Source organism: Moschus berezovskii, chromosome 1 (assembly GCF_049115385.1).
Source record: "Moschus berezovskii isolate FMDL1 chromosome 1, NW_MosBer_1.0, whole genome shotgun sequence".
NCBI classification, from domain to species: Eukaryota; Metazoa; Chordata; class Mammalia; order Artiodactyla; family Moschidae; genus Moschus; species Moschus berezovskii.
The window spans coordinates 10,028,610-10,056,113 of NC_142460.1; the positions used below are offsets into that span (position 1 = coordinate 10,028,610).

General features: G+C 42.2%; 1 protein-coding gene across 1 annotated transcript in view; it reads right to left on the minus strand.

Annotated features, from left to right (window-relative positions):
• The window catches only part of COL6A5 (collagen type VI alpha 5 chain), a 161,995-nt gene that overhangs the window by 111,497 nt on the left and 22,994 nt on the right, over positions 1-27,504 (minus strand). The window contains exons 2-7 of the mRNA XM_055416595.2: positions 21,485-21,580; positions 19,035-19,625; positions 13,716-14,348; positions 7,838-8,398; positions 2,870-3,424; positions 42-617 (exon numbers count right to left, since the gene is read on the minus strand). Of these exons, the coding sequence (XP_055272570.2) occupies positions 42-617; positions 2,870-3,424; positions 7,838-8,398; positions 13,716-14,348; positions 19,035-19,625; positions 21,485-21,551 (2,983 nt within the window). The 5' untranslated portion in view covers positions 21,552-21,580. The remainder of the gene's footprint in view (positions 1-41; positions 618-2,869; positions 3,425-7,837; positions 8,399-13,715; positions 14,349-19,034; positions 19,626-21,484; positions 21,581-27,504) is intronic.

Consider the following 27,504-nt stretch of genomic DNA (forward strand, 5'->3'; position numbering starts at 1 on the left):
ACTTATTTTTTGCGTAAACTCGTATTGCTACAGCAGCTTACCCTCCTGCGAGCTGTTGCACAGACCGTCTTGCAGAGGCAGGTAAACGTCTTTCAGTTTGTCGAAACCACTGACGTGGATGGTGTAGTTTTTATCCCCCGCGATGGTCTCCAGCTCCAGTTGGTCGGCCGCACCTACACCCACTGCGTAGGTGATGACGCCTTTGCTTCTTAACCTTGAGGCCGCCTCCCCGAGCCTCTCTCTGTCGTGGGACACCCCGTCTGTGACAACGATCAGCACCTGCTTCACGTTCTGCGCGATGCGGCTGCCGCGCTCCTCTGTGAACAGGTCGCTGGCGCGCTCCAGAGCCTTGGCGGTGTAGGTTCTCCCCGCCGTATCCCGGCGCCTCCTCAGGTGGTCGATGATGGCCGATCGGCTGGAGTACTCGTTGAGGTAGAAGAGAACCTCAGGGTCATCTGAGTACCTGAGCGCTCCAAACCGAACGCGGTCCAGGCCCACGTCTGATTTCTTCACCAAATGGATAGTGAGGTTGATCATGCTTTCCTGGTCCTGGGCGCTGATGCTGCCTGAGTGGTCCAGCACGAACACGACGTCTAACTGCTGAATCCGTTTACAATCTGAAAGCAGAAGAGAGCAGGCGTGACAGACTTTTGCAGTGCATTCTGCAGACGCCTAGAAGGGAAACCAGTTAGGTGTGCCTTGTACCTCTAACGAGCCGGACACGTCACCACTCTTAGGGATAGCTGATGCCATTTTAAAGAGAAAAGAAGCTTCAGGCTCAGAGATGTTCAACTTGCCCACATCACGATTCTAAGGACACTGGTGCTCCTATCTATGATGATCAGATAGGAGCGCTCCTAACTCTATGATCAGATCAGCGCTTCTCACACCTCCCTACTCTGTTCTGCTAAACCTCTTCAGGTTGTTTGCAACAACATTTGCTAAGCAGGCTTCTACCTGGAAGGGAATGTCAGGAGGTGAGTCAGTGTAGTACAGTGGTGAGCCATGACCGATTCTTGCCAGACTGGCCTGCATTTTTGCAGGGCTCAGGGGCTCAGTGTACAACCTTGGAGTTTCTGTCTTGCCCCTTCAGGCTCCAGCTGTCACCTCAGCTTCCAGTAGATAAAATTTCCTCTGTAAACCATGCCTCTTCACATTTCTTTGTGGTCCTGGCTCTGACCTTCCCAAGCTGGAGCCCAGAAAAGCCCACACAGGGGAAGAGCTAAGGCACTTGTCACCACACCCTAGCCCCAAGCCCTCCTCCTCCTTAGAAGCTAAGCACCCACTCTGGGTGGGTCTCCAAAGTATGGGCTTCTTTCCACCCTTTTCCTCCCCTGAGTAGCTTAAGCACATGCTTCCCGATGGTTCACCCTCTACCTGCCAACCTTACCTCCAATCCTTATTTCTGCCAGTGAGGTCTCCAAGTTTTCAAGGATCATCCATTGCAGATGAGCCCAAGCCATGTAGGAAGAATGATTTGCCATGATTTGGCAATGGGTCATAACTCAATACATATTTATGAGTTGACTTGATACACATTTATAAATTTACTTGATAAATAAATTTATAAACTGAGTGTACAAGTCAGCTAAAATTCTACCTTATGCTATAGACAGGGCCTCCACAAACATGACATTTCTCAATGAAGAAAGGCCAGGAAGAACCCTTTGGATTTCAAAGGTGGGGCTGTGGCCTTACTGTGAGCCCTTCTCAGAATGTCTCCACAATCCCAAGAGTTTGGGAATTACTGCCGTTCATGGAGGAAGAAGAAAAATTCCAGTTAAGCCTTTCCAAGAGAAATCTTGGGGCCATTGCCTAAAGCTCAGTTTACACTGAGACTTGTCTTACTTGTTAACCTGAAATTTTCACACACAAAATCCTGAATGACAAAGTCCAAAGGAGGTTTCTATTGCCATAGGAACAACACACAACAAACTGACTAATGTTTTGGTTTGTTCTCTTAGTTGTAGCCAAAACACTGATAACAACAGCACATGATAGATTTAAAAGTACTGGGGATGTTAGCCTTCCATGTGAATTTATAGCAAGTTCTGACACAAGTCATTAAAATTGATGGGCTCAAACCTAAGATTGCTTAATCCAATTTGAAAAAGCACTATAGTTTGTCAGACAAAAGTGATGACTCCAAGAAAAGTAACAAATTAAAATTTTCCAAAAGGATAGGTAGATGAACAGGCAAGTGGAAACTACTTAGTTGAGAGAGTAAGACTAATGTAAGGACTAAAACTATACACTGTATCTTTAAAATACAAAGAAGGTGCAGAGTTGTGCTTTGGATACTGAACTTACTTTAACTGAGAGGAAGATGGCTGTATATTTCCAATTACACATTCCCACGTGTACATACTTAACAGTGGTTATAGGCAGCCAAGAAACGATGTGGGAGAATCATTTGGGATTAAAAATTGACTGGAAAATCTAAGTATGCAGGTATTAAAAAGCTGGAAATTTAATGTAAAATTCTGAGACCTCCTTGGTATATGTGGCTTCCCGGTGGCTCAGCAATGCAGGAGAAGTGGCAGGAGCCACAGGTTCAATTCCTGGGTTGGGAAGATTCCCCTAGAGAAGGACATGGTAACCCACTCCAGTATTCTCTTAGTATATCTATTTGAAGTCATCAAAATCAGACTATATGTTGCCAAATTAGCAGACAAAACTGTTATTCTGGAATATCCCTGGGTATTTCACATAAGTATACAGCCCTGAAGTCATGTCTTTTAACGCAGCATAGATAAGACCAACACTTAACTCCGAAGTCCAGTTAGAGGCCAAGTCTGGAGTCCAAGTCTCTGCTCACCCCACTATAAAGGCAACAGCTTGTGTCCTGAAGGATAAGAGGGTCACTTACCATGGAGAGCACACACGCGGAAGACGAGTTTACTCTCTATTGTCTTTAGATCATCGAAGTTTTCAACGTGGAAGATCAGGCTCCCATCCCCACTGATCTCCTCCAGCTGAGTCCTGTTGGCCCCGTATATCCCCACGGAGAAGATGACCACACCATTGTCCCGAAGGGCTTTTGCGGGGTCTCTCACATCATCCTGGGCTTCTCCGTCAGTGAGAAGGATGAGAAACTTTTTTACCATCGAGCGGCCCCCCTTGGATTCGCTGAAGTATGGACCCACAAAGGTTATCGCACTTCCAGTCAAAGTTCTGTCACTGATGAGGGGCATGCTGTCTATTGCATCAGAAATCTCTTTTTGTGTAAAGTATTTGTCAAGCTGGAACTCTTCCTTGCTATAATGACTGAATTGAACCACACCAACTCGGGTTTTGTCTTCACCAATCTGAATCTTATCTAACAGGTTTTTCATGAAAGTTTTCATTTTCTCAAAATTTTCATGTCCTATACTGCCAGAACTGTCCACCAAAAACATGATGTCAGCCTTCATGTTTTCACATCCTGCATGTAAACAAAAAGGCCAGAAACATACCAGGTTGGCATGGTTATCAGAATATGTAAGAGACAGTAAAGCAGAAATAAATACTTTAATCAGTAAATGTCAAAAATCAACTCAAGCAACTGCCACTGCATTTGAAAATTTTATCTGCTTCTTTTGTAGTAGTCTGCTGACTAGAACCCTAAATCAAAAATTCATTGAAGATTATCTAAAAATTTTCAAAGAAGAAATGCAACTTCTAAAGTATATATTCATTCCCTCACTTATGCATGCATGCATTACGCACTTATTTATAATTCATAATTCTTGAAGTGTCTGAAATGGCGAGCATCAGGCCATGTGTTAAGGATGCAGTGGTGATCAACAAAGAAAGTCAGAGAAAAGTAATCAATTTTTGGCACTAATATGACTAATATTCCAGGGTTTTATATGTATTCTTGAAGTACAAAATTCTAAGTAACCTTTATATAGCATTTTTTCTGGGATAATTTAAAGCAATTAAAAATATCAATATTAGAAATTGGGGTGAAAAGCTTTTACTAGAGATAATAAGTACATTAGTAAGCACATACCCATTCAATAGGGACTATTACTTTATTTATAGATAAAATTTGTTGATACCCTATGGACTGGAAGTGGGCATATATATGCATATATATAGTGGCTCAGATGATAAACAATCTGCCTGTAGTGCAGGAGACCCAGATTTGATTTCTGAGTCTGGAAGATCCCCTGGAGAAGGGAACAGCTATCTACTCAAGTATTCTTGCCTGGAAAATTCCATGGACAGAGGAGCCTGGTGGGCTACAGTCCATGGGGTCACAAAGAGTCAGACACGACTGAGTGACTAACACTTTCACTTCTACCTCATATGTGTCTGTACATGTATACACACATAGAAGATCAATTTCTATAAGCCATAAAAAAGTGCTATTAATTCGTGTGTGTGTGTATGCATGTGTGCATGCTCAGTTGCTTCAGTCCTGTCTGACTCTTTGAGACCTTTATGGACGGTAGCCTGACAGGCTTCTCAGTCCACGGGATTCTCCAGGCAAGAATCCTGGAATGGCTTGCCATGCCCTCTTCCAGGGGATCTTCCTGACCCCAGGATCCAATCCACATCTCTGGCATCTCTTGCACTGAATACAGATTCTTTACCATTGAGCCACCTGGGAAGCCATGTGTGTGTATCTATATATTTACATATGTATACACACATATGCACCATAGTACATATATATATAATACATGTAGCATAAATCGTAAATATATTGTCTTTAGCATGTGTCTCCTTAGTCTTAACCCTTCTCTCGTTATTGCTGCCATTCTCTTACCAGTCCCTTCCTCAGTCCTCACAGAATCTATCCCACACTATTTGTACATGACCAGTTACCATCAATCATAGAAGAACTAAAAAATGCCAACTATTTTTTTATTCTTTTCTTAAAAATTTATTTACTTTCAATTGAAGGATAACTGCTGTACAGAATGTTGTTGTTTTCTGTCAAACCTCAACATGAATCAGCCATAGGTATATATATATCCCCACCCTCTTGAAACTCCTTCCCATCTCCCTCCCCATCCCACTCCTCTAGGTTGATACAGAGCCCCTGTTTGAGTTCCCTGAGACATACAGCAAATTCCCAAATGTTTACTATTTTTTAATAATTTATATGAGGTCCACCGGAACTTCCTTGGTGACTCAGAGCTAATGAACCCACCTGCCAATGAAGGAGATGTAGTTTCAATCCCTGAGTCAGGAAGATCCTGTGGAGAAAGAAATGGCAACCTACTCCAGTATTCTTGCCTGGAAAATCCCATGGATAAAAGGAGTCTGGCAGGCTACAGTCTACGGGGTTGCAAAAGATTTGGACATGACATAGTGACTAAACAACAACAAAAACAACAACATAAGGCCAGTAGGGGGATTAAAACACTTGAGATCGATGCTGCCCTGGGGCCATGTTGAAAATTGTGAATAGGGAAGTTGCCAAAGATGTTTGAGGGTCTTGACAAATCCCCAGTGCTGGAAAGTGTGGAATGCTCTCTTCCACAAATAACATGTCAAAGGGAGAGATTTCTACATGCAGTCACTATTCACAGGATCTACCTCCTCATCGAAAAACCATAGCTTTGACTAGACGGATCTTTATTGGCGGAAGAATTGACGTTTTTGAACTGTGGTGTTGGAAAAGACTCTTGAGAGTCCTTTGGACTGCAAGAAGATCCAACCCGTCCATCCTAAAGGAAATCAGTCCTGAATATTCATTGGAGGGACTGATGCTGAATCTGAAGCTCGGATACTTTGGCCACCTGGTGTGAAGAACTGACTCACTGGGAAACACTCTGATGCTGGGAAAGACTGAAGGCAGGAGGAGAAGGGGATGACAGAGGATGAGATGGTTGGATGGGCATCACCGACTCAACAGACATGAGTTTGGGTGGACTCCAGGAGCTGGTGACGGACAGGGAGGCGTGGCGGGCTGCAGTCCCTGGGGTCGCACAGAGTCGGACACGACTGAGCGACTCAGCTCAGCCGAACCTCCCCGTCCCCCATTCCTCTACGTCAGTAAAAGAATTTCAACCAGGTAGATGGCCACCCAAGTAAAGACTACATTTCCCAGGCTTCCTTGAAGCTAGGTGTGGCCCTGTGACTATGGGTTTGTTAGTAGCTATGAGGAGGAGTGATTTAACCCCTTCTGGGTCTGAACAATAAAACAATTGAGGCTGATGAGATGCTCCGGTCCCATCTCCCTTTCCACAGACGGAAGACGCCGGGATGTGGAGCGCCATTTTTGACCTACAGATAGGTACTGTGTGTTCAAATGGACCTGCCTCTTTGCTAGACCTGGACCACTCACCCTGGACAGCTACACAGGATAGAAACCGTATCTGTGTTGTGTGGAATGGGGCCTTTTGGCTAGAGCCTCTTAACCTGCCCGTGAATGGATACCCCGTGCCTCACTCCATCCAGTTTTTTTCCTGGGCCTCCAGCTTCGGCGTCTTGGTTTTTCTGCTTCTCTGTTCACTGTCTTGTGGCTCATTTCCTTGTCCACAGTTTGTCTCCTTCAGGTATGCCAGGGTTTGGGCACATGGACTCAACTACTTGACAAATAAGAAATATCCAGTCCCTCCTCAGACCGGCCCCTGCCTTTGTAAAGACCTCAAATACAGTCTGTTTTATTTTTCCTGAAATCTTTTTACTTTCCTTGGCATCAACTCCAGGAAACATAAAGGAACTTGTATTCATACTGTTTCTAAGACATCCTGAAGACCCAACTTTACTCCTGTCCATAACGGAATGAAGAAGATAATAAAGTTATGATTTAGGATTTTACTGTCAATGTTACTTATTTGATGGCTTATTTTTCTTTTGATTTTAGAGACTCAGAGAAAATTCCAACACAGTTTCACTTTTGTAAGTTCAAGTAAAGTGAGAATTCTTTTCTTTTCCATGCCAACAAACACCTTGACCAACTTTTACAATAATCACATTTCATGTAGCACTTACCATGGGCTAAGCCCTCCTCTAAGTGCTCCACGTGCATTGTTTCCTTTAAACTTCATAATAAGCCTGCACATACAGGACCAAGTCAGGCAGACAGTAAGTAACCCATTCAAGGTCCACAGCAGGAATTTTCACATTGTTCTTCCTAACTTCTGTTACTTAATTTTCAGTCAGAACAAAAACGCAAGTATGTGTTTGCATTATAAATAAAAATAAACAGGGGTTACATATGTACTAGGTATGCTTTCATAATAAAGAAATAACAGTTGGCATTTACTGTGAGGATACTCTGATGTAGGTACAATCCTAATTTTATAGATGAGCAAGTACAAGTCTCAAGTGATGAAATGAGTTGAATCCTAACCCACTGAAAACCAGAGCCCGTTTTCTTTCCACTGCTCTCATCTGCCTCCACTGTTCGTCTCGCACACACACACAAACACAGGGCTTCTCTGTTCAGTCAGAGGGTGAAAGAATCTGCATGCCCTGCAGAACACTTGGGTTCAATCCCTGCGTCAGGAAGATCCCCTGAAGAAGGGAATGTCAACCCACTCCAGATTCTTGCTTGGAGAATTCCAAGGATAGAGGAGCCTGACGGGCTACAGTCCGTGGGGTCGAAAAGAGTCAGACACCTGAGTGACTAACACTTTCACTTTAACACTTTCACCTCCATGGCAGTGGGCTTGGTTCAGGCAACAGCATCCTTGGCAGCCTTCTCACTTACAGCTTTCAAGATGGGCTCAGGGCAGCTATCTACAGGAGGATCCTCCCACATTGGCAATTGGCTGAACCCCTTCAGCAAAATGTGAGCCAGACAAATGGTCACATCAGGTCCTCTACTTGGCCTGTTAGTGCCCCTGAAAGAGCTCAGAAAGGACAGATAATAAAGCCTGTTTGTTTTGCTTACCTTTCTCAGTGCAGATACTGCGAACAACTTCATTCTTGATGCTTTTTAAAGAATCAAAGTTCTGCCCAAAGTTAACCCTTTCCTCTTCCCTAGCAATTTGCTGCAGCTGTGTTCTGTTAGCCTCCCCAATACCAATCGCATGGACGGTGATATTTTCAGCCCTCAGTCTCTCAGCAGGTTCCAGGACAGCATCTCCAGATAGCCCGTCGGTCAGCACGATGAGGTGACAGGGTACCTCCTGCGCCCTCTGCTTCCTCCCCTTCATCATCAGTGGCAGCATGAAATCCAGGGCTGCCCCAGTAAGAGTTCCTCCCCCAAGTTGCTTGATGTTAGAAACAGCCTTTCTTAATTTCACATCATTAAGGTAGTCATCGATATCAAATTCCACTTTCTTCTCATGGGAATACTGCACAGCTCCGACTCGAACTTTGTCTGGACCAATGCTAAACATCCTTATCACTGCCAACATGAATTCCTTGATTTGCTCAAAGTGTTTTTTCCGAATGCTGCTTGAGCCATCGATGAGGAAATAGAGATCAGCCTCTTTTGTGTCCACACAGCCTGCAGAAAAATTGAAAACAGAAAGTACATTCTCTGTTAATTGTAGAGAACCTGGAGAGAACTTTGCAGGAGGATTTGGAGAGGAGCCTGAGGCTGTGAAGCTGGTACAGGGAAGAACAAACTCTGACTACATGTTGGATCTATTTCTTTTACTTTAGTTGCTTTCGTTCACTAAAAGGACACTGTCTATACACAACGGCCTGCTTAGGGAACTCTGCCACCCTGCCCGAATGGTACACTAAAGTGCCTTTGTTCAGGGAAACATTCTGACTGTCCGCCTGTGAATGGCTGCAAAAAGAAGAAGGTAACAGCCCCCCTCCTTGAGGCTGGCCTTTCCAGGAGATGCTTGCAAAACTTAGGATCTTTTTACTTCCTCACCTCCTCCCCTTTTGCGCTCTATAAAAGAACATGGCACCCAGGCCCCATAAGATGATTATTTTGAGACCTGAGTCTGCCATCTTCTCAGTCTGCTGGCTTTCCAAATAAAGCTGTTATTCCTTACCTTAACACCTCATATCTCAGATTTACCGGCCTAATAAGTATCAAGAGCAGAGTGAGTTTGGATTCGGTAACAGCTTCTGAAGAATGAGGACACTTCAGCTGAGGCCTGGACACTTCACTGAGCACACTCAGACCCGTTTTCTCCTGTGAAACTTGCCACAACCTTGTGAGGAAATTGAACCTGAGGCCCGGTCACCGAGGTCAGTGAATTAAAGACTGAGGACCGGACTCCCAACCCGCCAGGCTTCTACGCGAGGTTGGCTTTCGGGTAAGGACCCTGCCTGCATTTGTAGTCGACGCCTCGTCACTCCTTTGAGAAATACGTTCAGATGACCTTCTGTTCTTACTTCCCCAATAACCTCGTCTACCTGGAGCAACTAGAATAAATGTTTAAAACTAGAACCAGACCACATTACTCTTCTACTTAAATGATTTATCACTGTATTTAGAATTTTAAAATGAAAAATAACACTAATCGTTCCTCCTTTTCTTTCTCATCCTATTTCTGAGTGAGTGAAAGTCGCTCAGTCGTGTCCAACTCTTTGCGACCCCATGGACTATACAGTTCATGGAATTCTCTAGGCCAGAATACTGGAGTGGGTAACCTTTCCCTTCTCCAGGGGATCTTCCCAACCCAGGGATCAAACCCTGGTTTCCTGCATTGCAGGCGGATTCTTTACCAGCCGAGCCACAAGGGAGCTAGCAATTCTTTATCTTCCTCACTGTGTTTCAACAACGCTGGGCTTCCTTCTGTAGTATTGTGCCTGCCCTCTTTCCTGAAATATTCTTCCCCCCAAATCTTCACAGGCTGGTTCCTTCTCATCTCATAGATGTGTCAACTCCAATGTTCTAGGTTCTTTAGAAACCCTTCTCTCCCTTCCAGCTAAAGCACACCAATCGTTATCCATCCTATTACCCTGTCTACTTTCTTTATGATGCCCATTACTTCCTGAAATTACTCTATTCATTTGTTCCTGAGCACAGCCTGTTTCCTGACACAGAATGTCAGCTCCGTGAGGGCAGAGACTTTGCCTAGTTTTCTGCTTCTGCCCAGTTCAGGCCTGGTACATCACAAGATTTCAACAGGAAATTGTAAATAAAAGCGCTCTCAATATTCTTCCTTTGTTGAGCAGATTCTCTGTCAAAAAGTGCTTTAACTTTCCTAATAGTCTACTACTCTACCAAGCCATTTTTTAAACTGGGTAGAAGAAAAAATATACCTTTAAATTTTATGTTATCTGTACAATTACCTGGTTGAGTATGTGAAAAGGTCTCTAAAATACAAGACAATTTAGTCTTTTCAGAAATATTTTCTTTCTTGATAGCTGTTGGTAACTTATAGCTGTTGACACTACTTCAGGCTATGGGGAATTGGCTCTTAAGAAATCAGAAATACTGAAAATAAGTTTGACTCTGAGAATTAAACTATGAAATCAACATATAAAGTATTAGGGCAAAGGTAAGCAATTATCTGCAAAAGACAAGTATGATCCCAGGACAGAAACACTTGATAGAGACCAGAATGAATTGATTTATATATCTAATAAAGAAAAATGGTGGTCAGTAATGAGGGAGAACAATTCAAGTCCCAGAGGTAACCATGGCAATGCCCATCCAACCCGTCATGCAGCTGTGCCAGTCCAATACACTAGCCACTAGTCACATGCTTCTATTAAAATATGAACTTAAACTGCTTAAAATTAAATAAAATTTAAAAGTCAACTCTTCAGTTGCAAAAGTCACATTGCAGGTGCTTGACAGTTCCATGTGGCTATTACATGGAACAGTGTAATTACAGAATATATCCATCTAAAAAGTTCAGTTGGACAGGGTTGAAGGAAAATGTGTCCCCCAGGGCAAGATCTCACCTGCACAGTAATCTAGAGATATAGACCTATATATTGGACTTTAAAATAGAATCACTCCCCTGACTGAATACCACAAGACGTTTAAGTCATAAAACTAACTCCTTTGCTCTGATTCCACATCCTCCAGCAGTCTTTTGCTTATAGTCTAGCTTCCCTCTTGTATATATGGCTACAGGGAGAGACTGTATTTCTCAGAGGAATATTGTCTCCAGTACCCAGGTCCCTGGCACTATAGTTCCATTACAAAGATAATCATCAATCTTTTCTTATCAATCAGTCTCCTGGTTTGGTTAGTGTGAGATTTTCCTTGCTTTAATGAAGTTATATTAAATAAATTGAAGACAGGAGTGTCGGAGGTGGTGGACACAGCAGTGTCTAAGTCAGTAGAGATTGGTTGTCTGTGTTTGACCATTTTGAAACTGTAAAGCTGGCTGTCTCACTGCAGACCATGGCAAATTCACTGAGGGAGTGGTTCTCATATATTGCTAGTGTGAGTTCATTGGAGAGCTTTCTAAAATGCCTTCCCTACCTTCAGACACTGGTCATTGGATTGGGCCACTGAATTATTAACAATCTCCTCAGGAAGCCCTGATAAATTTATAGTAGACACTGTGGGTGCTCCACCTATATCCCCTCAAATCCTTTACCAGCTCCCAGCACTTTCATTTAAACAGCTAGCACCAGTATCTAGGGGTGGTTGGCTGCTCAGGTTGTTGAAATCCTTTTTGCTTTTCACTTGAGCCAGAAGAGTCTGGAAATCAACATTTCCTCCTGTGAGCTGGAATATAAATTCTTTGGTTACATTGCCCCCTGACTAGGACAGCTCTAAGGTTTAACCCACACTGTCTCTAGAACGGTTCAGTGGAGTTGGCCCTCCATGGCACTTTGCTTATCATCCTGCCCTTCCTGGTCCCATATCCTCACTTCCCTGCCAATCTCCAGTTTTCCTGGGTATGTTTTTGATACAACAATTTTACATGAATCCTTAACTGACATCTACATCTGAGGAAGCCAACCTGAGACAGGTACCAATATTTGAGAGCCACTGAATGAACATGAAGCTGCTTACTGAGGCTTTATGGAAGATGAGGATGCCTTTGTCCTAGCCTTGGTCCCATTTCCTCCCATTTAGAAATTCTATAATGGCAACAGTGGTCTCGTAATTGCAAACTCTCTGAGAGAAACCACACGACACATCCCCCTATGCCTTAAACTTTATACTACAACAAAGCAGCTGCCACTCTGAAGGACTCCTCTCTGTATCACGCAGGAGGTAATGGGACACTGGTTCTTGGCTGCTGCCGTGTAATGTATATATGCAAGAGGAAAGTCAGGGCTGGCCCAGGATTGCATCCTCACACTTTCAGTTGACTAAATGTGAATTTAAAATTAACCTTTAATACGATTGGAGGATTCTTTTCCAGGTGGGTGCTGCCAAATTTGAGTCCAATTGTTTGAAAGCATTTTATTGCAGGGAAATGTGTGAAGACAGCAGCTAGCTCAGAAGTAGATAAACTCGAAGTCACATCAAGTATGTTTTGTCTATATGTCCTGGCACCTTTGAAAAGAACTTGGTAAGGTTATAGCAGATTCAGTTGTGGATAAAGATATAAGTACAATGATGATCCCTGCTAAGATTTTCATAATAGCCGAATACTGGCAACAATCTCTATATCCAACAATTTAGGATATATCAGACAAATTCTGTTATACCCAGAGGATGCAATATTACTCCCAACCTAAAAAGAATATTGTCAATGAACATTTAAAGAGGTGGACAAAAGTTCATGGTATAAGGTTGATAGAAAAGGGAGTAAGGCATATCATCCTGGTTATCCCTAACATCCGTTCTCTCTTCTAAGCTAATTTAGGCCCCAGTAATTTGCCGAGGTACTTGGCTGCCCCAAATAAAGATTACATTAATGAAGAGTGACATGTGACTAAGTTCTGGCCAATTGGATGTAAGCAAAGATGGCAGCTGTAATTCCCGGGAATGTCATTGAAGAAAAGGAGGGGGGAAGCCTGCCTTTTCCTTCTCTTTCATCATTCTAGTTGCTGGATGTGAATGTAAAGCCAGGAGCAGTTATCTTGGATTATGATACTGGGAATAGAGACCACAAACAAGAAAACAACTTAGACACTGACACTGGTGTACCATCCAGCTCTTTATCTCTACCTTAGGACTTATTTGTGAAACAGAAAATTGTTTTATTGTATCTAAATCATTGCTTTTTTTTTCCTTTTGTTAGTCACACTCAGAAGTAATTGTCAATGATACAAGTACCCAACAGTGTGTTCCTGCATTGTCCAATATGCCAGCCACCAGCATGTGGCTGTTAAAATAAAAATAAATTAAAGCTAAATTAAACTTAAAACTCAGTTCTTCAATTCCACTAGCCACATTCCAAGTGCTCAATAGCCAGAGTTGGCTAGTGGTTGCCTTACTGAACAATGAAGAAAAAGAACATTTCCATCATTATATGAAGTTCTTTTCAACAGCACTGATACTCATGTTACATCATTTTTTTTAAATATGTATGCACGTGTTTGTGTGTCCATGAGTATAGAGAGAAAGAAGAGACTAAAAGATAAGAGAAACGTTAAGAATGGTTTTATCTGAAAGATAAGACTACAAGAGATTTTATTATTTTTCTTTATGTTCATCAACACTATTAAAATATTTTATAATTACCATTTTTATATTTTATCCCAGTATGACTTACATGCTTAAAACATCCATGGCAATCATTTAATAACGTTTAGGAAAGTCATAAGGTTTAAAAATGTATAAAGTGCAACTATCACCAAAATCTAGCTTTAGAATATTTTCATAACTCCCAAAACTCCTTTACCCGATTACAGTAAATCCTTGAGCCTGCCCCTGCTCCCACCCTTGACAAGTGCTCCTGTTAATTTTATAATATGAAAAGTATTTTTTAAAAACATACCAGTTTTATCAAGTTCCATTTGTTCAGCATGAGTCGAAATTTGGGACCATATTTCATTCTGGAGCTTTTTTAAGAAGTTCGTAGTGTAATTATGCAAGTGTGCATAGGACTTCAGCATGGAGATGGTCTGCCCCGGAGGGTAAGACGCTATTTCTTCTAACTGGGTCTTGTTGGCCCCTTCAATGCCCACGGCAAGCACAGTTACATCCTGCAGCCGGAGATCGAGGGCTGCCTCACGCACATTGTCGTCCGATGGCCTGTCAGTAACCAGGACTGCTATCTGGGGCACTCCTTGCGCCCGTCTGCTGCCATGTGCTGCTGAGAAGCCTTCCCTCCTCATCTGCTCAATGGCAGCTCCAGCGCTGGATTTCCCAGTCCGCAGAGAAAGCTTCTGGATTTGCTCCTCAAATTCAGACTGGGCTGTGCTCGAGTTCAGAAGAGAAAGCGTCTCGACTCTGTCACTGTAACTCATAAGTCCAAGCCGCAGGCAGTTGTCTTGCACATCCATGGAGGAGGTGACGTTCTTCAAGAAGTTCTGCAGGAGCCTTAGATTCTCTGTGGTCCCAACGGCCTCATCCACCAGAAACATGAGGTCGGCAACTGAATCTTTCCTACAGGCCCTGGGAAAGGGGACTGTGGAGAGAGAAAAAGCAGGTAGGTTAGTACAGACCCCTGGCTCAGAGTGAGAAATAGATTGATTGTCAAACCATACAGATTGTCAGACGTCATTAGGGAAAATGGAGGGAGTCAAGACAAATAGAGTTAGCAATTTTTTGCTGAAAAAAAATATAAAAATTCTGAGCAAAATTTACACTGGCCATTGACTTCAGAGACCTTGAAACACTCTTCCCCTATCTGAAGAACTCGTCTTACCAGTTTTCCTATCACATCCCATCACCATGATCTTCATGACCAACGTCACCACCACCTCTACCAAACACCACCTCTACCAACCACCACCATTACCAGTATGAACCTCCGCCACAACCACTTTCAAATGCTGAGACCTAAGTATGAGTTCATGGAAATATCTCTGATCTCAGGGAGTTCTTCCCCTATGAGGAAGACAGAAAAATAGATTATACTAGTTCAGACCATAATAAATGCTAACAAGGAAAATAAAACAGGTGTCGCAAATGAGCTGCCCTATGTTGGTGATGTCGGATAAGAACTAAATTATCTGTGACATAAATAAGTTAGGGAAGGCCTCCCTGAAAGGATCACATTTAGGTTGAGAAAGGCGAAGAGAAAGGTTCAGCTACACATCGTTTGAAAAATAAAAGAATAATTCCGGCAGAGAGAAAAACAAGAAGTAGAAACAAGCAAGAAGCTCAGAGTAGCTGGAGCCAACGCGTGAGGGGAGCCACGACTGATGAGGTCAGAGGGAACCAGGTCCGATCCAATGGGACTCATGTGATCCAATTTACATCCTTTAAATATCACCCAGTTCCTGAAGGGAGACAATGAACTCATTAAAATTTACTTAAAAGTAATTGCCCTAATGCGGGAAATAGACAATGGTTCTTGGGCAAAGATAAAGCAGATAAGATAGAACAACAAGAGTGCTTTTGATCCATGAATTCGAGATAGAGTGGACTTGAGGATAAATGAGGTATGTGTTGGGAGACAAAAAGGAAGTGTTTTTTGATGTGAATAGCTGAGAGGCTGTTGGCTGTGTCTTTTTCCAAGACAGGGGGGACAGGGGAAGAACAGCCTGGAGGGAGGAGCCGAGAGCTCTGCTGCAGACGGGCGAGGTTTGAATCTGTTGAAGACACCGGGTAAGCAGTTGGCTGCATGAATCTGGAGTGCAGGGGAGAGTACATCACACTCACAGAAAACACCCACTCCAGGTCCAGATGACAACTGTGACGGGTGCCACTGAGAGATAAGCTCAAATCATGCCAAAAACCACCCAGAAGACAGTGAGCTCCAGAAGCCAAAAGACATGTCTTACTTGTCTCTCTCTCCAGTACCTGGTGCCTGGTAGGAGCTCAGACGTATGTGTGGAATTAGAATTCTCATAAATCTACTAATGTACTCTGAACCCCCACATAGCTGGCTAAAACAAACTTTCAGCATGGCCTGCTCAGCTCAGCATTTATCTGCAAATAGCTATTACAAACTGTTTGCCAAACCCCATACAAGTCATGTCGCTCATATCATAAGGTCAACACTATTATCTCCACATTATAGGTAAGGAAACTGGAGCTCAAAAGTTACGCAGCTTACTCAAGGCCCTTAGCAGCCAAGCCAGGCTTTGAACTCAGACTCCAAAACCCTTATTCTTAACTTCTAGGCATCCCTGGTGGCTCAGATGGTAAAGAATCTGCCTGCAACGTGGAAGACCTGGGTTCCATCCCTGGATCAGGAAAGGAATGGCAATCCACTCCAACAGTCTTGCCTGGAGAGCTCCATGAACAGAGGAGCCTTGTGGACTGCAGTCCGTGGGGTTGCAAAGAGCCAGACATCACTGAGCAACTAACACTCTCACTTTCAAAGGGAAGGATAGGGTCCTGACAAGCAACCCTTGTTAAACCATACACTGCTGTGAAATAAATCAGGAGGAGTGAGAGACACACAGTCAGTACCCAGAGCCTTCTAAGAGGGTGGTAAAGCTCTACTGTTACGGAGACCTCAGGCTATCTACAGGGTTGTAAGATCCCCAAGGTTCCCAAGGCGAGGGTCACGTTCACTCATGAGCTTAGTCACTCAGTCGTGTCCGACTCTTTGTGACCCCATGGATGGTGGCCTGCCAGGTTCCTCTGTCCGTGGGGATTCTCCAGGCAAGAATACTGGAGTGGGTTGCCACGCCCCCCTCCAGGGGATCTTCCCAACCCAGGGATTGAACCTGGGTCTCCCACATTGAAGGCAGATTCTTTACTGTCTGAGCCACCAGGGAAGGGTCACAGGAGGGTTTTCTCTCTAGGAGGAGAAGTACATGTGGTCTGAGAACTTGCTATTTCCCCCAGGGCAGGAGGAATGCAGGATGGGAAAAGTGGAGGTAAAAGTACTTCCTGGTACTTCAGAGGCAACACTAACTGACAGAGCCTGCCCAGTACTTACCCAAACCCATTTCCTCTTCTTGCTCACAGGACTAGACATAGTTCCCAGGCTCATCTGCAATTAGGTATGGCCACGGGACTAAGATCTTACTAAAGAAATGTGAGCAGAAGTAATGTGTGCCTCTTCCAAGCTTAGCCCATAAAAGCATCCCATGAGTGACCTTCCCTCTTTTTCCCCTTCATCAGTTGCATACCGATTCCCAGGGCACCTTGAAAGTAATATTTGAAGATGGAAGAGCCACCACCAGCCTAATTATTTGAAAAGAAGCAAAACAACTGGTCAGCCTGAGCACGAGTCCTACAATGTTACAAGGGAAATCAATAAACTTCTTATTCAGGACGTCTACTTTTCATTATGGCATAGCCTGGTCTGATTACAAAATCAGTCCATAGTGATAGCCAGGGAATTGGTGAATGAGAGCAGGAAAAAGTTTCAAGATCATTCCAACTTTTGTATCTTACAAATGAGGGTGCTGATGCAAGGTTCACAGAGATGACATCACTTCCTCAAGTTCACAGCCAGCTAGTGGCATTGTCTGGATCTTTTTGACCTGTGGTAAGGGCAGTTTCCCACAGTTTATTGTGATCCACACAGTCAAAGGCTTTGGCATAGTCAACGAAGCAGAAATAGATGTTTTTCTGGTGGAAAATTCTGAAAGAGATGGGAATACCAGACCACCTGACCTGCCTCTTGAGAAACCTGTATGCAGGTCAGGAAGCAACAGTTAGAACTGGACATGGAACAACAGACTGGTTCCAAATAGGAAAAGGAGTACGTCAAGGAGTATTGTCACCCTGCTTATTTAACTTCTATGAAGAGTACATCATGAGGAACGCTGGGCTGGAAGAAGCACAAGCTGGAATCAAGATTGCCGGGAGAAATATCAATAACCTCAGATATGCAGAAGACACCACCCTTATGGCAGAAAGTGAAGAGGAACTCAAAAGCCTCTTGATGAAAGTGAAGGAGGAGAATGAAAAGGTTGGCTTAAAGCTCAACATTCAGAAAACAAAGATCATGGCATCTGGTCCCATCACTTCATGGGAAATAGATGGGAAAACAGTGGAGACAGTGTCAGACTTTGTTTTTTTGGGCTCCAAAATCACTGAGGATGCTGATTGCAGCCATGAAATTAAAAGATGTTTACTGCTTGGAAGGAAAGTTATGACCAACCTAGATAGTATATTAAAAAGCAGAGACATTATTTTGCCAACAAAGGTCCGTCTAGTCAAGGCTATGGTTTTTCCCGTGGTCATGTATAGATGTGAGAGGTGGACTGTGAAGAAAGCTGATCACCGAAGAATAGATGCTTTTGAACTGTGATGCTGGAGAAGACTCTTGAGAGTCCCTTGGACTGCAAGGAGATCCAACCAGTCCATTCTAAAGATCAGTCCTGGGTGTTCATTGGAAGGACTGATGCTAAAGCTGAAACTCCAATACTTTGGCCACCTCATGCGACGAGTTGACTCACTGGAAAAGACCCTGATGCTGGGAGGGATTGGGGGTGGGAGGAGATGGGGACGACAGAGAATGAGATGGCTGGATGGCATCACTAACTCGATGGACATGAGTTTGAGTGAACTCTGGGAGTTGATGATGGACAGGGAGGCCTGGAGTGCTGTGATTCATGGGGTCACAAAGAGTCGGACACGACTGAGCGACTGGACTGAACTGAATGGAACTGGACTGAAGGGCACTTTTTACCTCACCAAGTGGCTTACTCGAGTCTTAGAATTAGACAGCACCTACTCAGAATAACCTCTCATCATTAACTGAGCACAGAGGCATCCAGGAAAATCCATTTGCTAGGAACTCTTTCTACCTCACTCTGGATAGAATGGCTGGACCCCCTCAGCAGGGCAGTATACTTACGGGGTGCCTTCCATGAGTGTACTGACCTGTTCCACCTGCTCATCAACACTGCATATGTGGCTTCCTGTCTCATGTCACCCTCTCTTTGCTAAGGTTTTCTAGGCTTGCCCCCTAAGTAAACTATTTGTACTCCAAGGTCTTCTGTTTGGGGGTCTTATGGAGAACTTTCCTAAGACATAAATAACGCATTTTTCAAACGAGAAGCTGAGGTAGTCTCCTTTTAGCTTTAGGGGATCAGGAATGAAATTGATGAGAAGGAGGTCTTCTACATTTCTGCATGAAATAGAGATTTCTGGTGGGTGGCACCTTAGAGATAATAGGAGACGGCTTTCTGGGTCAGACTGCATGGGGGTGGGGCACATTTTCAACCAAGGGCCTCCTCACCTTCTATATCAGGGTGGGCTGCTCCATCTTTGTATTGAGCTGCGTCCTTGAGAATCTGCGTCATATTTCGGGAGAACGTGCTGAGGTCCCTGACGGTCCGGAGTCTGTAGTGGAACTGGCCCGTGGCCATGGCCTTCAGGGTCTTCTCGGATGCCCCCTGCACCCCTATGGAGATGATCCTCACCCCATCTCTGCGCAGCGCTTCAGCAGCCTCTTCCACAGCATCTTCAGACTCGGCGGAAGCCAGGACCACTAGGATCGGGGGAAACTGCTTCCTGTCCCTCCCATTTGAGAAGTAGGCCCTGCGCACCTCCTGGAGAGCGTTCCCAATCCGCAGGGAGCCCCCCAGGAATTCAAAGTTCTTCTTAAGGTGGTTCAACATGGGGCCCCTGCTCTTGAAGGTGCTGAGTAGGAACTCTCTGTGGAGCCCATCACTGTACTGGGCCAGGCCCACGTGGTACTTGTCAGCCTCTATGGGGAGGCTGCTGATCATCTTGTTGATGAACGTCTTCACAAATGGGAAGGACTTAATCCCCAGGTGGTCGGAGCTGTCCACCAGAAGCACCACATCAGCGTACTCAGGGCCTGGCCCTATCAAAATAAGATGACAACAAACTCAAGTAAGGTGATGGTTTAGCCTTGATATTTTAACCACATCTCCTTTGAAATTCTGTCCTAGTGTTAAGGGTAACTCAGAATCCCAAGGAAAGTGTCTTCTGGAGGTCAAACAGAGGAAACTGTACTTGTTTATCAAGAGGACTTCTGTAATGTTAACAACAAATTTTTCTTTCACAACTCCGTGCCAAAGGAACGTATTTTTCATTTTTTGGTTTTTTGGAACCCCAAACAACTTGATACTCTACTAAAAGAATAAACAATGTGATACCAGAAAGTCACCAAGTGGCCTGCGGGTTAAAAGCAACTTTTATAACAGTATCAAGCAAAGAAGCAGCTATCTTGGGCTGGAGATCATAGAGGCAGATCTGAAACAGGAGCTTGATTGAGGGGAGGCAGAGGAAGAGAAGCAGGGTGTGACTTGATTTGAGGAGACTCTGGTGCATCCCTTATACCAGAGCATCCCTCTTTGGCTCAAGAGGTATGGCTTAGTGGTAAAGAATCCACCTGCCAAGGTAGAAAACAGAATTTCCTTCCCTGCTTAGTGGTAAAGAGTCCACTTGTCAATCCGGGAAACAGGTTCGTTCCCTGGGTTGGGAAGATCCCTTGGAGAAGGAAATGGCAACCAGCTCACCTGGGAAAATACTGAACAAACAGAGGAGCCTGGCTGGCTGTGGTCCACGGGGTCACACAAAAGTCAGACACAATTTAGCGACTAACAGCAGCCAGGTATCAGCTACAGACCTTCCCCAAGAATTGGAGAGGAGGGTTGGAGGACACAGGCATAACCTCCTGGGTAAAGTGGCTCTGGGGAAAGCCAAGGGCAATTCTCCTGAGAAAGCGAGGTGCTGCTGTGAGCCATTGTAAGCAACATTCACAGCAGCTAGGGGTAGGGGAGTATATTCATACCTCATAAAGAGAGTCTGGACAATTGAAAGCACCACCAGTGTAGACTTTAGCAGAAATGGTCAGCCACCTCCACCCTCCCAGTTAGTGATCTGCTCGTAAATGTTTAACTAAGCAGGATATTTCTTTAAAAGTGACCCTGATATCGGGAAATCTGAGGGTAGCACAGTGCAGTTAAAAATATTTCTTTGAGTGATGCTTTTATAAATACAAAAAATCTAGCTTTCGTTTTCTACATATAAATGGAATATGAAAGCTTTTAAATTAATTATTACATGCATATAATTTCTTATTTGGGGTTCCTTTTTTTTCCTTTTCTTTCATTTGTTAAAGCCAAGTTGCAAACTGACCTACAAAACAAATGGGCTGACTCTATTCATGCTGCTGCTGCTAAGTCACTTCAGTCGTGTCCGACTCTGTGCGACCCCATGGACGGCAGCCCACCAGGCTCCGCCATCCCTGGGATTCTCCAGGCAAGAACACAGGAGTGGGTTGCCATTTCCTTCTCCAACGTGTGAAAGTGAAGTTGCTCAGTCTTGTCCGACTAGTAGCGACCCCATGGACTGTAGCCCACCAGGCTCCTCTGTCCATGGGATTTTCTAGGCAAGAGTACTGGAGTGGCTTGCCATTGCCTTCTCCGGACTCTATTCATAGGAACATGGAATATCAGGACTTCAGAAAATCAATGAATAATTGAAGTTTTTCTAGCCAGGTGTAACATAATTCATGACTTTTGCACCTAGCTTTCTGTCATCTTTGAAAGCTTAAGTACACTTCACATTGTATATCACTAACTACAAATAAATTCCGTCTACCTCAATTTTTCAGTAAAGAAATACATCCCTTGTTTCTATTAATTAAAATAAAGATTTTTTGAGACATAAAAATATTTATTTTACTTCTAATAATAACATAAAATATACTGGTACCTGGGCTCTGATATGTCCGTGTTTCAGTCCAGAAGATGGGAACAAATATAATTAGCAGGATCTTCATTTTGTTGGTGAAGTTTTCTTGCTTTTATTCTGTAAAAAAAAAAAAAAATGTTACTTACAATATGAAAAATCTCATTGTTTAACAAGAAATAACCACTGAGAAAACTGAGTCAGAACAAGATACACTGTAAACACTGTATTTGTCAAAGCAGTGCCAGGTGTGCTTAAAACATTCACCAGGTGAAAAATGCCAGTTGCTCAGTTGTATCTGACACTTTGCAGCCCCATGAACTGTAGACTGCCACGCTCCTCTGTCCGTGGAATTTCCCAGGCAAGAATACTGGAGTGGGTTGCCATTTCCTCCTCCAGGGGATCTTCCTGACCCAGGGATCGAACCTGAGTCTCTTGTCTTCTGCATTGGCAGGCAGATTCCAAGTCTCCACTGCAGTCAGATTCTTTACCATCTGAACTATAAGGAAAGTATTCACCAAATGTTTGCGTGTCTGTTGAAAATCTGTGTGTGTGCATTTGCTTAGTCGGGTCCAACTCTTTGCAACCCCATTACTGTGGCCCACAGGGCTCCTCGTCCATGGAATTCTCCGGGCAAGAATACTGGAGTGAGTAGCCATTAACTTCTCCAGGAGATCTTCCCAATCCACAGATCGAACCTGCGTCTCCTGCATTGCAGAAGAGTCTTTACCATCTGGGCCACCAGAGGAGCCCATTTGTTGAAAATAGATAATGCTAATGTTTGCTGTGTCCTTACCATGGCTCAGATATTTTTCTTAGTGCTCTTTAAACATCGTATTATTTAATCCTCACAACCATCTTGCTGAGGTACAGCTACTATATCCACATGACAGATAAGGAAACTGGCACAGGTGGCTTGGTATTGATAAGTGGTGAATCCAGCATCCTAACCCAGGCAGGCGATCACGGAACCCAAACTTTAACCACTGTTCTACAAGCTTTATACAAAATCTGTGAACTCACAGAATTGATGAAGTCACTATTCTTGATTATCTATTTTCATGTCAACAAAAACTATTGTATATGTTCAAAACTTGGCTCAAAAATCCAACAGCTACCCACATTTCTTTCTTCATTAATCCCTTGTGAAAATTGTTCTGTCATTTCTGGTTACACCCAATTTTGTAAATGACTTTAACTTCAGTATTTCTCTTCATGAGCTCACAATCAATTAGAAATATTCTTCATGGGAAATTGTAATCTTACAGAAACTCCACCAAGTCAAAGTCGTTTTGATTTATAGGGAAATACATAAAATAACCAATACTCAAGAAAAGAGATGCTTTTAATGAAATACCTAAAGTATAAGGACTGTATTTTATTCTAGAGTTGACCTTTCAGCAGTTATTTTGAAATTGCTAATCAGGCAAGAAGATTGAGGGAATGACTGGAAACTAGATTTGGAAGTCACCCTATAGATCATTTAGACTAAAACCCTTATTTTGCCAAAGAGGAAATCAAGGCTCCCTGGTAGTTAGTAGCTGAATCATGTCATCAATGACTTTCAAATCTATAGTCATCATATTCTAACATATCATATATTTTACTTATTAATCAATTTTATTTTTTAAGATATAATTCATATTCTACACATTCTACATTGTCCTTTAAAGTGGACAATTCAATGTGTTTCAGTTTATTAGCAGGATTTGCATCAATTATCACTAATTCCAGAACATTTTAATGACACAAATATGATACCCCATACCCATCAGAAGTTACTAATTCTCCCCTTCCCAAAGTTCCTGGTAACCACTGATCTGCTTTCTCCTCTATGGATTTACCCATTCTAGACATTAATACAAGTGGAACCATACAACATGTGGCCTTTTGTGTTTGGATTCTTCAGCATAACGCTTTCAAGATTTATCCATGTTGTGATGTTCCTTTCATGTTTGAGTGGTATGAGATGGTTGAAAGGCATCACCGACTCAATGGACTTGAGTTTGAGCAAACTCCAGGAGATAGCAAAGGACAGGGAAGCCTGGAGTGCTGCAGTTCATGGGGTTGCAAAGAATCAGACGTGACTTAGTGACTCAAGAACAACGATGCTCTACTGTATGGATATACAACATAAACAATCTATTCACCGGTTGTTGGATATTTGGATTGTCCTACTTCTGGCTATTATGAATAATGTTGCTATGAATATTCATGTACAAATTTTTATGTGGATGTATGTTTTCATTTCTTTTGGTAGACACCTAGAAGAATTTTTGATCTTATGCCAGCTTTATGTTTAACATTTTTCAGTTCAGTTCAGTTCAGTCGCTCAGTCATGTCCGACTCTTTGCGACCCCATGAATCACAGAACGCCAGGCCTCCCTGTCCATCAACAATTCCCAGAGTTCACTCAAACTCATGTCCATTGAGTCGGTGATGCCATCAAACCATCTCATTCTCTGTCGTCCCCTTCTCCTCCTCCCAAATCGCTTTCCAAAGTGGCTGCCTCATTTTACACTCCTACCAGCAGATATAAGGGTGCCAATTTCTCCACATTCTCACCAACACTTGTTATTGTATATCTTTTTTTAAAAAATTACACTCAAAGGAGAACTTTCTGAAAATAAGAATTATTAATATGCTAATGGCTCTAATGAAAAAAGTAGACAGCATGCAAGAACAGACGGGTGATGTAAGCAGCAAATTAAAGAGATTAGAAATTCTGTAAGAGAAGTGAAGAATGTCTTTGATGGAGTCATTAGTAGACTGGACTTAAGCTAAGGAAAGAGTCTCTGAGTCTGAGGATTTATCAATAGAAACTTCCAAAATTGAAAAGCAAAGAAAAAAATGGAACATTACATGTAAGAACCAGGGGACAACTATTAAAAGTGTAATATATGTGTAGTGGAAATACCAGGAGGAGAAGAAAGGAGCAGAAGTATTTGAAACAGTAATGATTGAGAATTTCCCGCAAGTTAATGTCAGACACCAAACTACAGATCCAGGAAGCTCAAACACCATCAAAAAGGATAACTGCCAGAAACAAACAAACAAAAACACATTATCTATAGAGGAGCAAAAATTACATCTGACTTCTCAGCATTCACACAAACAAGAGGAGGTTGGCACAGACTGTTTTATTTTACATTTTATATTTTTCTGTGCTGGGTTTTCATTGCATTGTACAGGCTCTTTGTTGAGGCACACAGGCTTCTCTTGTTTTGGAGCATGGGCTCTAGAGTGCACAGGCTCAGTAACTGGGGTGCACAGACTTAGTCTCCTCACAGCATGTGGGATCTTATTTCCCAACCAGGGATTCAACCCATGTCCCCTGCATTGGAAGGCAAAATTCTAACCACTGGACCACCAGGGAAGTCCCAGGAGAGGACTATCTTAAATATTGAGAGAAAAAGACCCAAAAACCTGGAATTTTGCAACCTGTGAAACTATCTTCAAGAGTGAGGGAAAAATAAACAAACAAAGAAAAAAATAAAAGAAAAAAAAAAAACGAGAGAATTTGTCACTAGCTTACCTGATTTGCAAGAAATGTTCAAAGAAGCTCTCAGAGAAAAGGAAAATAATATAGGTCAGCAATTCGGATCTCCATAAAGACACAAATTATGTTTTAATCAGACACAGAAAGATGCAGAGACACAGACGACTGTTAAAAGGAAGACATTTTTATGGTCCTCACAGCCCCCGAGGAGCAAGAGGCATGCACGCCAAGCAGGGTCACACAGCGAAGCACTCAGGAGGCAGGAGCAGGAGGAGACAGGTGGGTGGGAGCTTGACCCGGTTTTCCTGAGAGGCGATGGGTACGGCAAGGCACGGCAGGCTGCTCAGACTCAGAAGTGAAGAGTCTGAGAAACCTCAGTGGGGTCTGGATGGTAGGGGTGGTCCTTAGTTGCCGAGTACATGTTGCTGGGGTGGCAAGGAAAGGTGACTAGTGTCCCAGAGTTCAAGAGCCCAGTAAGAGGAGGCAGGAGAGGGTGTGGACTCAGGATTCACTGGTGTGTACATCTAAGGGGTGCTAGCAGGCAAGACCTACTATTTCTAGGAATTAGTTAATCCTGGTGAAGGGCAGTCCCTCCTTGGGTCAGCAAGGTCTCAGAAGCCAGAGCATCAAGAATACAGTACACACTACTGTATTTTTTTTTTTAATCACCTCTAGAGCTAATACTATCATTGCTAAAAGTGCCAAAACTTGTCTCTAAACCTGTAAATTCAACACATATGACATAAAATTTACCTCTTAATTTTCTTTTTTATAATCAAACTTAAATGCATAAATAATTTCTTTATAAATAATGTATATAAAATATAATTTAATTTATATAAAATGTTTAAAAATTATAAATAAAATCAATGACAAGGACCTACTGTATGGCACAGTAAAATATACTCAATATTTTTTATAACCTATAAGAGAAGAGAATCTGAAAGAAAAGTATATATATACACATACACATATAACTGAATCACTTTGATATATACTTGAAATTAACACAACATTGTAAATCAACTATATTTCAGTTTAACAAAAAGGAATATAGAACATAATAAAATACTGTTAATACAAGAACAATAAAGAAGGAATAAGTGAAGTTAAAACTAAAACTTTTACTTTTTTTATTCTTTAATTGATCTAACAGATAAGAGCTTCTTCAAAATAGTAGCAACAACCATGTATTTGGTGATTATACCTTTTACATATTTGAAGTGAATGACACAATAATACACTGATTACTGACAGGAGGGGGGAGTTAGGGATGCTTGGTTATTAAAAGGTACTTGCAATTCCCATGAAATAATATAGTGTGATTTGAATTAGCTGTAAATACCCAGGGAAAATTTTAGGGCAACCACTAAAAAGGTTTCTTAAAAAAATAATTGATACAGTAAGAAAGAAAAAATGGAATCATATAAAATTCTCAATTAATTAAAAAATCAAAAGACATAACAAGAGTAGAAGACACAAATATAAAGATCAAAGGCAACCAATAGAAAATTAACAAACGTAGGTATATATGGGAACCCAACTATATCAATAATCACTATAAATGTCATTGGTCTAATTACTTCCATTGAAAGACAGGAATTATTAGAATGTATCCAAAAAAGACCTTATTATATGCAGTTGAAGCCCACTTTAAGTAAGAAGACACAAATAGAGTAAAGAAAGTGGACGGAAAAAATATGTTGAAAGATAGAACAATGCTATGAATTTCAGAAAAACAAACTTTCGAGTAAGGAAAATTATCAGTAATAAAGACAGACATTACAAAATGATAAGGGATCAGTTCTCCAAGAAGACATAGTAATCCTTAACGTATACGCATCTAACAACAGAGCATCAAAATCAGTGAGACGAAAACCAATAGAATTGTAAGGAGAAATAGATCATCCCTTATTATAGTAGAAAATTTCAACATCCCTCTCTCAGAATTGGGCAGATCCAGCAGAGAGAAAATCAGTAAGGAAACCGTTGCACGTTTTTTAACATAACTGACATCTATAAAATATGTTATTCAACAATTGCAAATATGTATTACTTTCAATCTCACATAGAGCATTCACTAAGATAGATCACATTCTAGGCCATAAGACACACTTTAACAAATTTAAAGAAATACAGATCATTCAGTGTCTGCTCTTAGACCACAGTGGAATTAAACTAGAAATCAATAATGATAATTAGAAAGTACCAAAATACTTGGAGATTAAACAGCACACATTTAAATAACACATGAGTTAGAGACGAAATTTCAAAAACAAATTTTAAACACTTTGAACTAAATAAAAATGAAAAACCAGCTTATCCAAATTTGTGGAGTGCAGCAAAAGTAGTATTTTAAAGGGAAATCCAGAGTATTGAATGTATATTTCATAAAAGAAGAGAGATCTAAAATCAATCATCTAAGCATCATATAAGCATCTGCTTTAGGAAAGTTTTTAAAAAGAAGAGAAAATTAAATCCAAGGAGAGGAAAGGGAAATTTTTTTAATGCAACAGAATCAATGACATTGAAAACAGGAAACAGA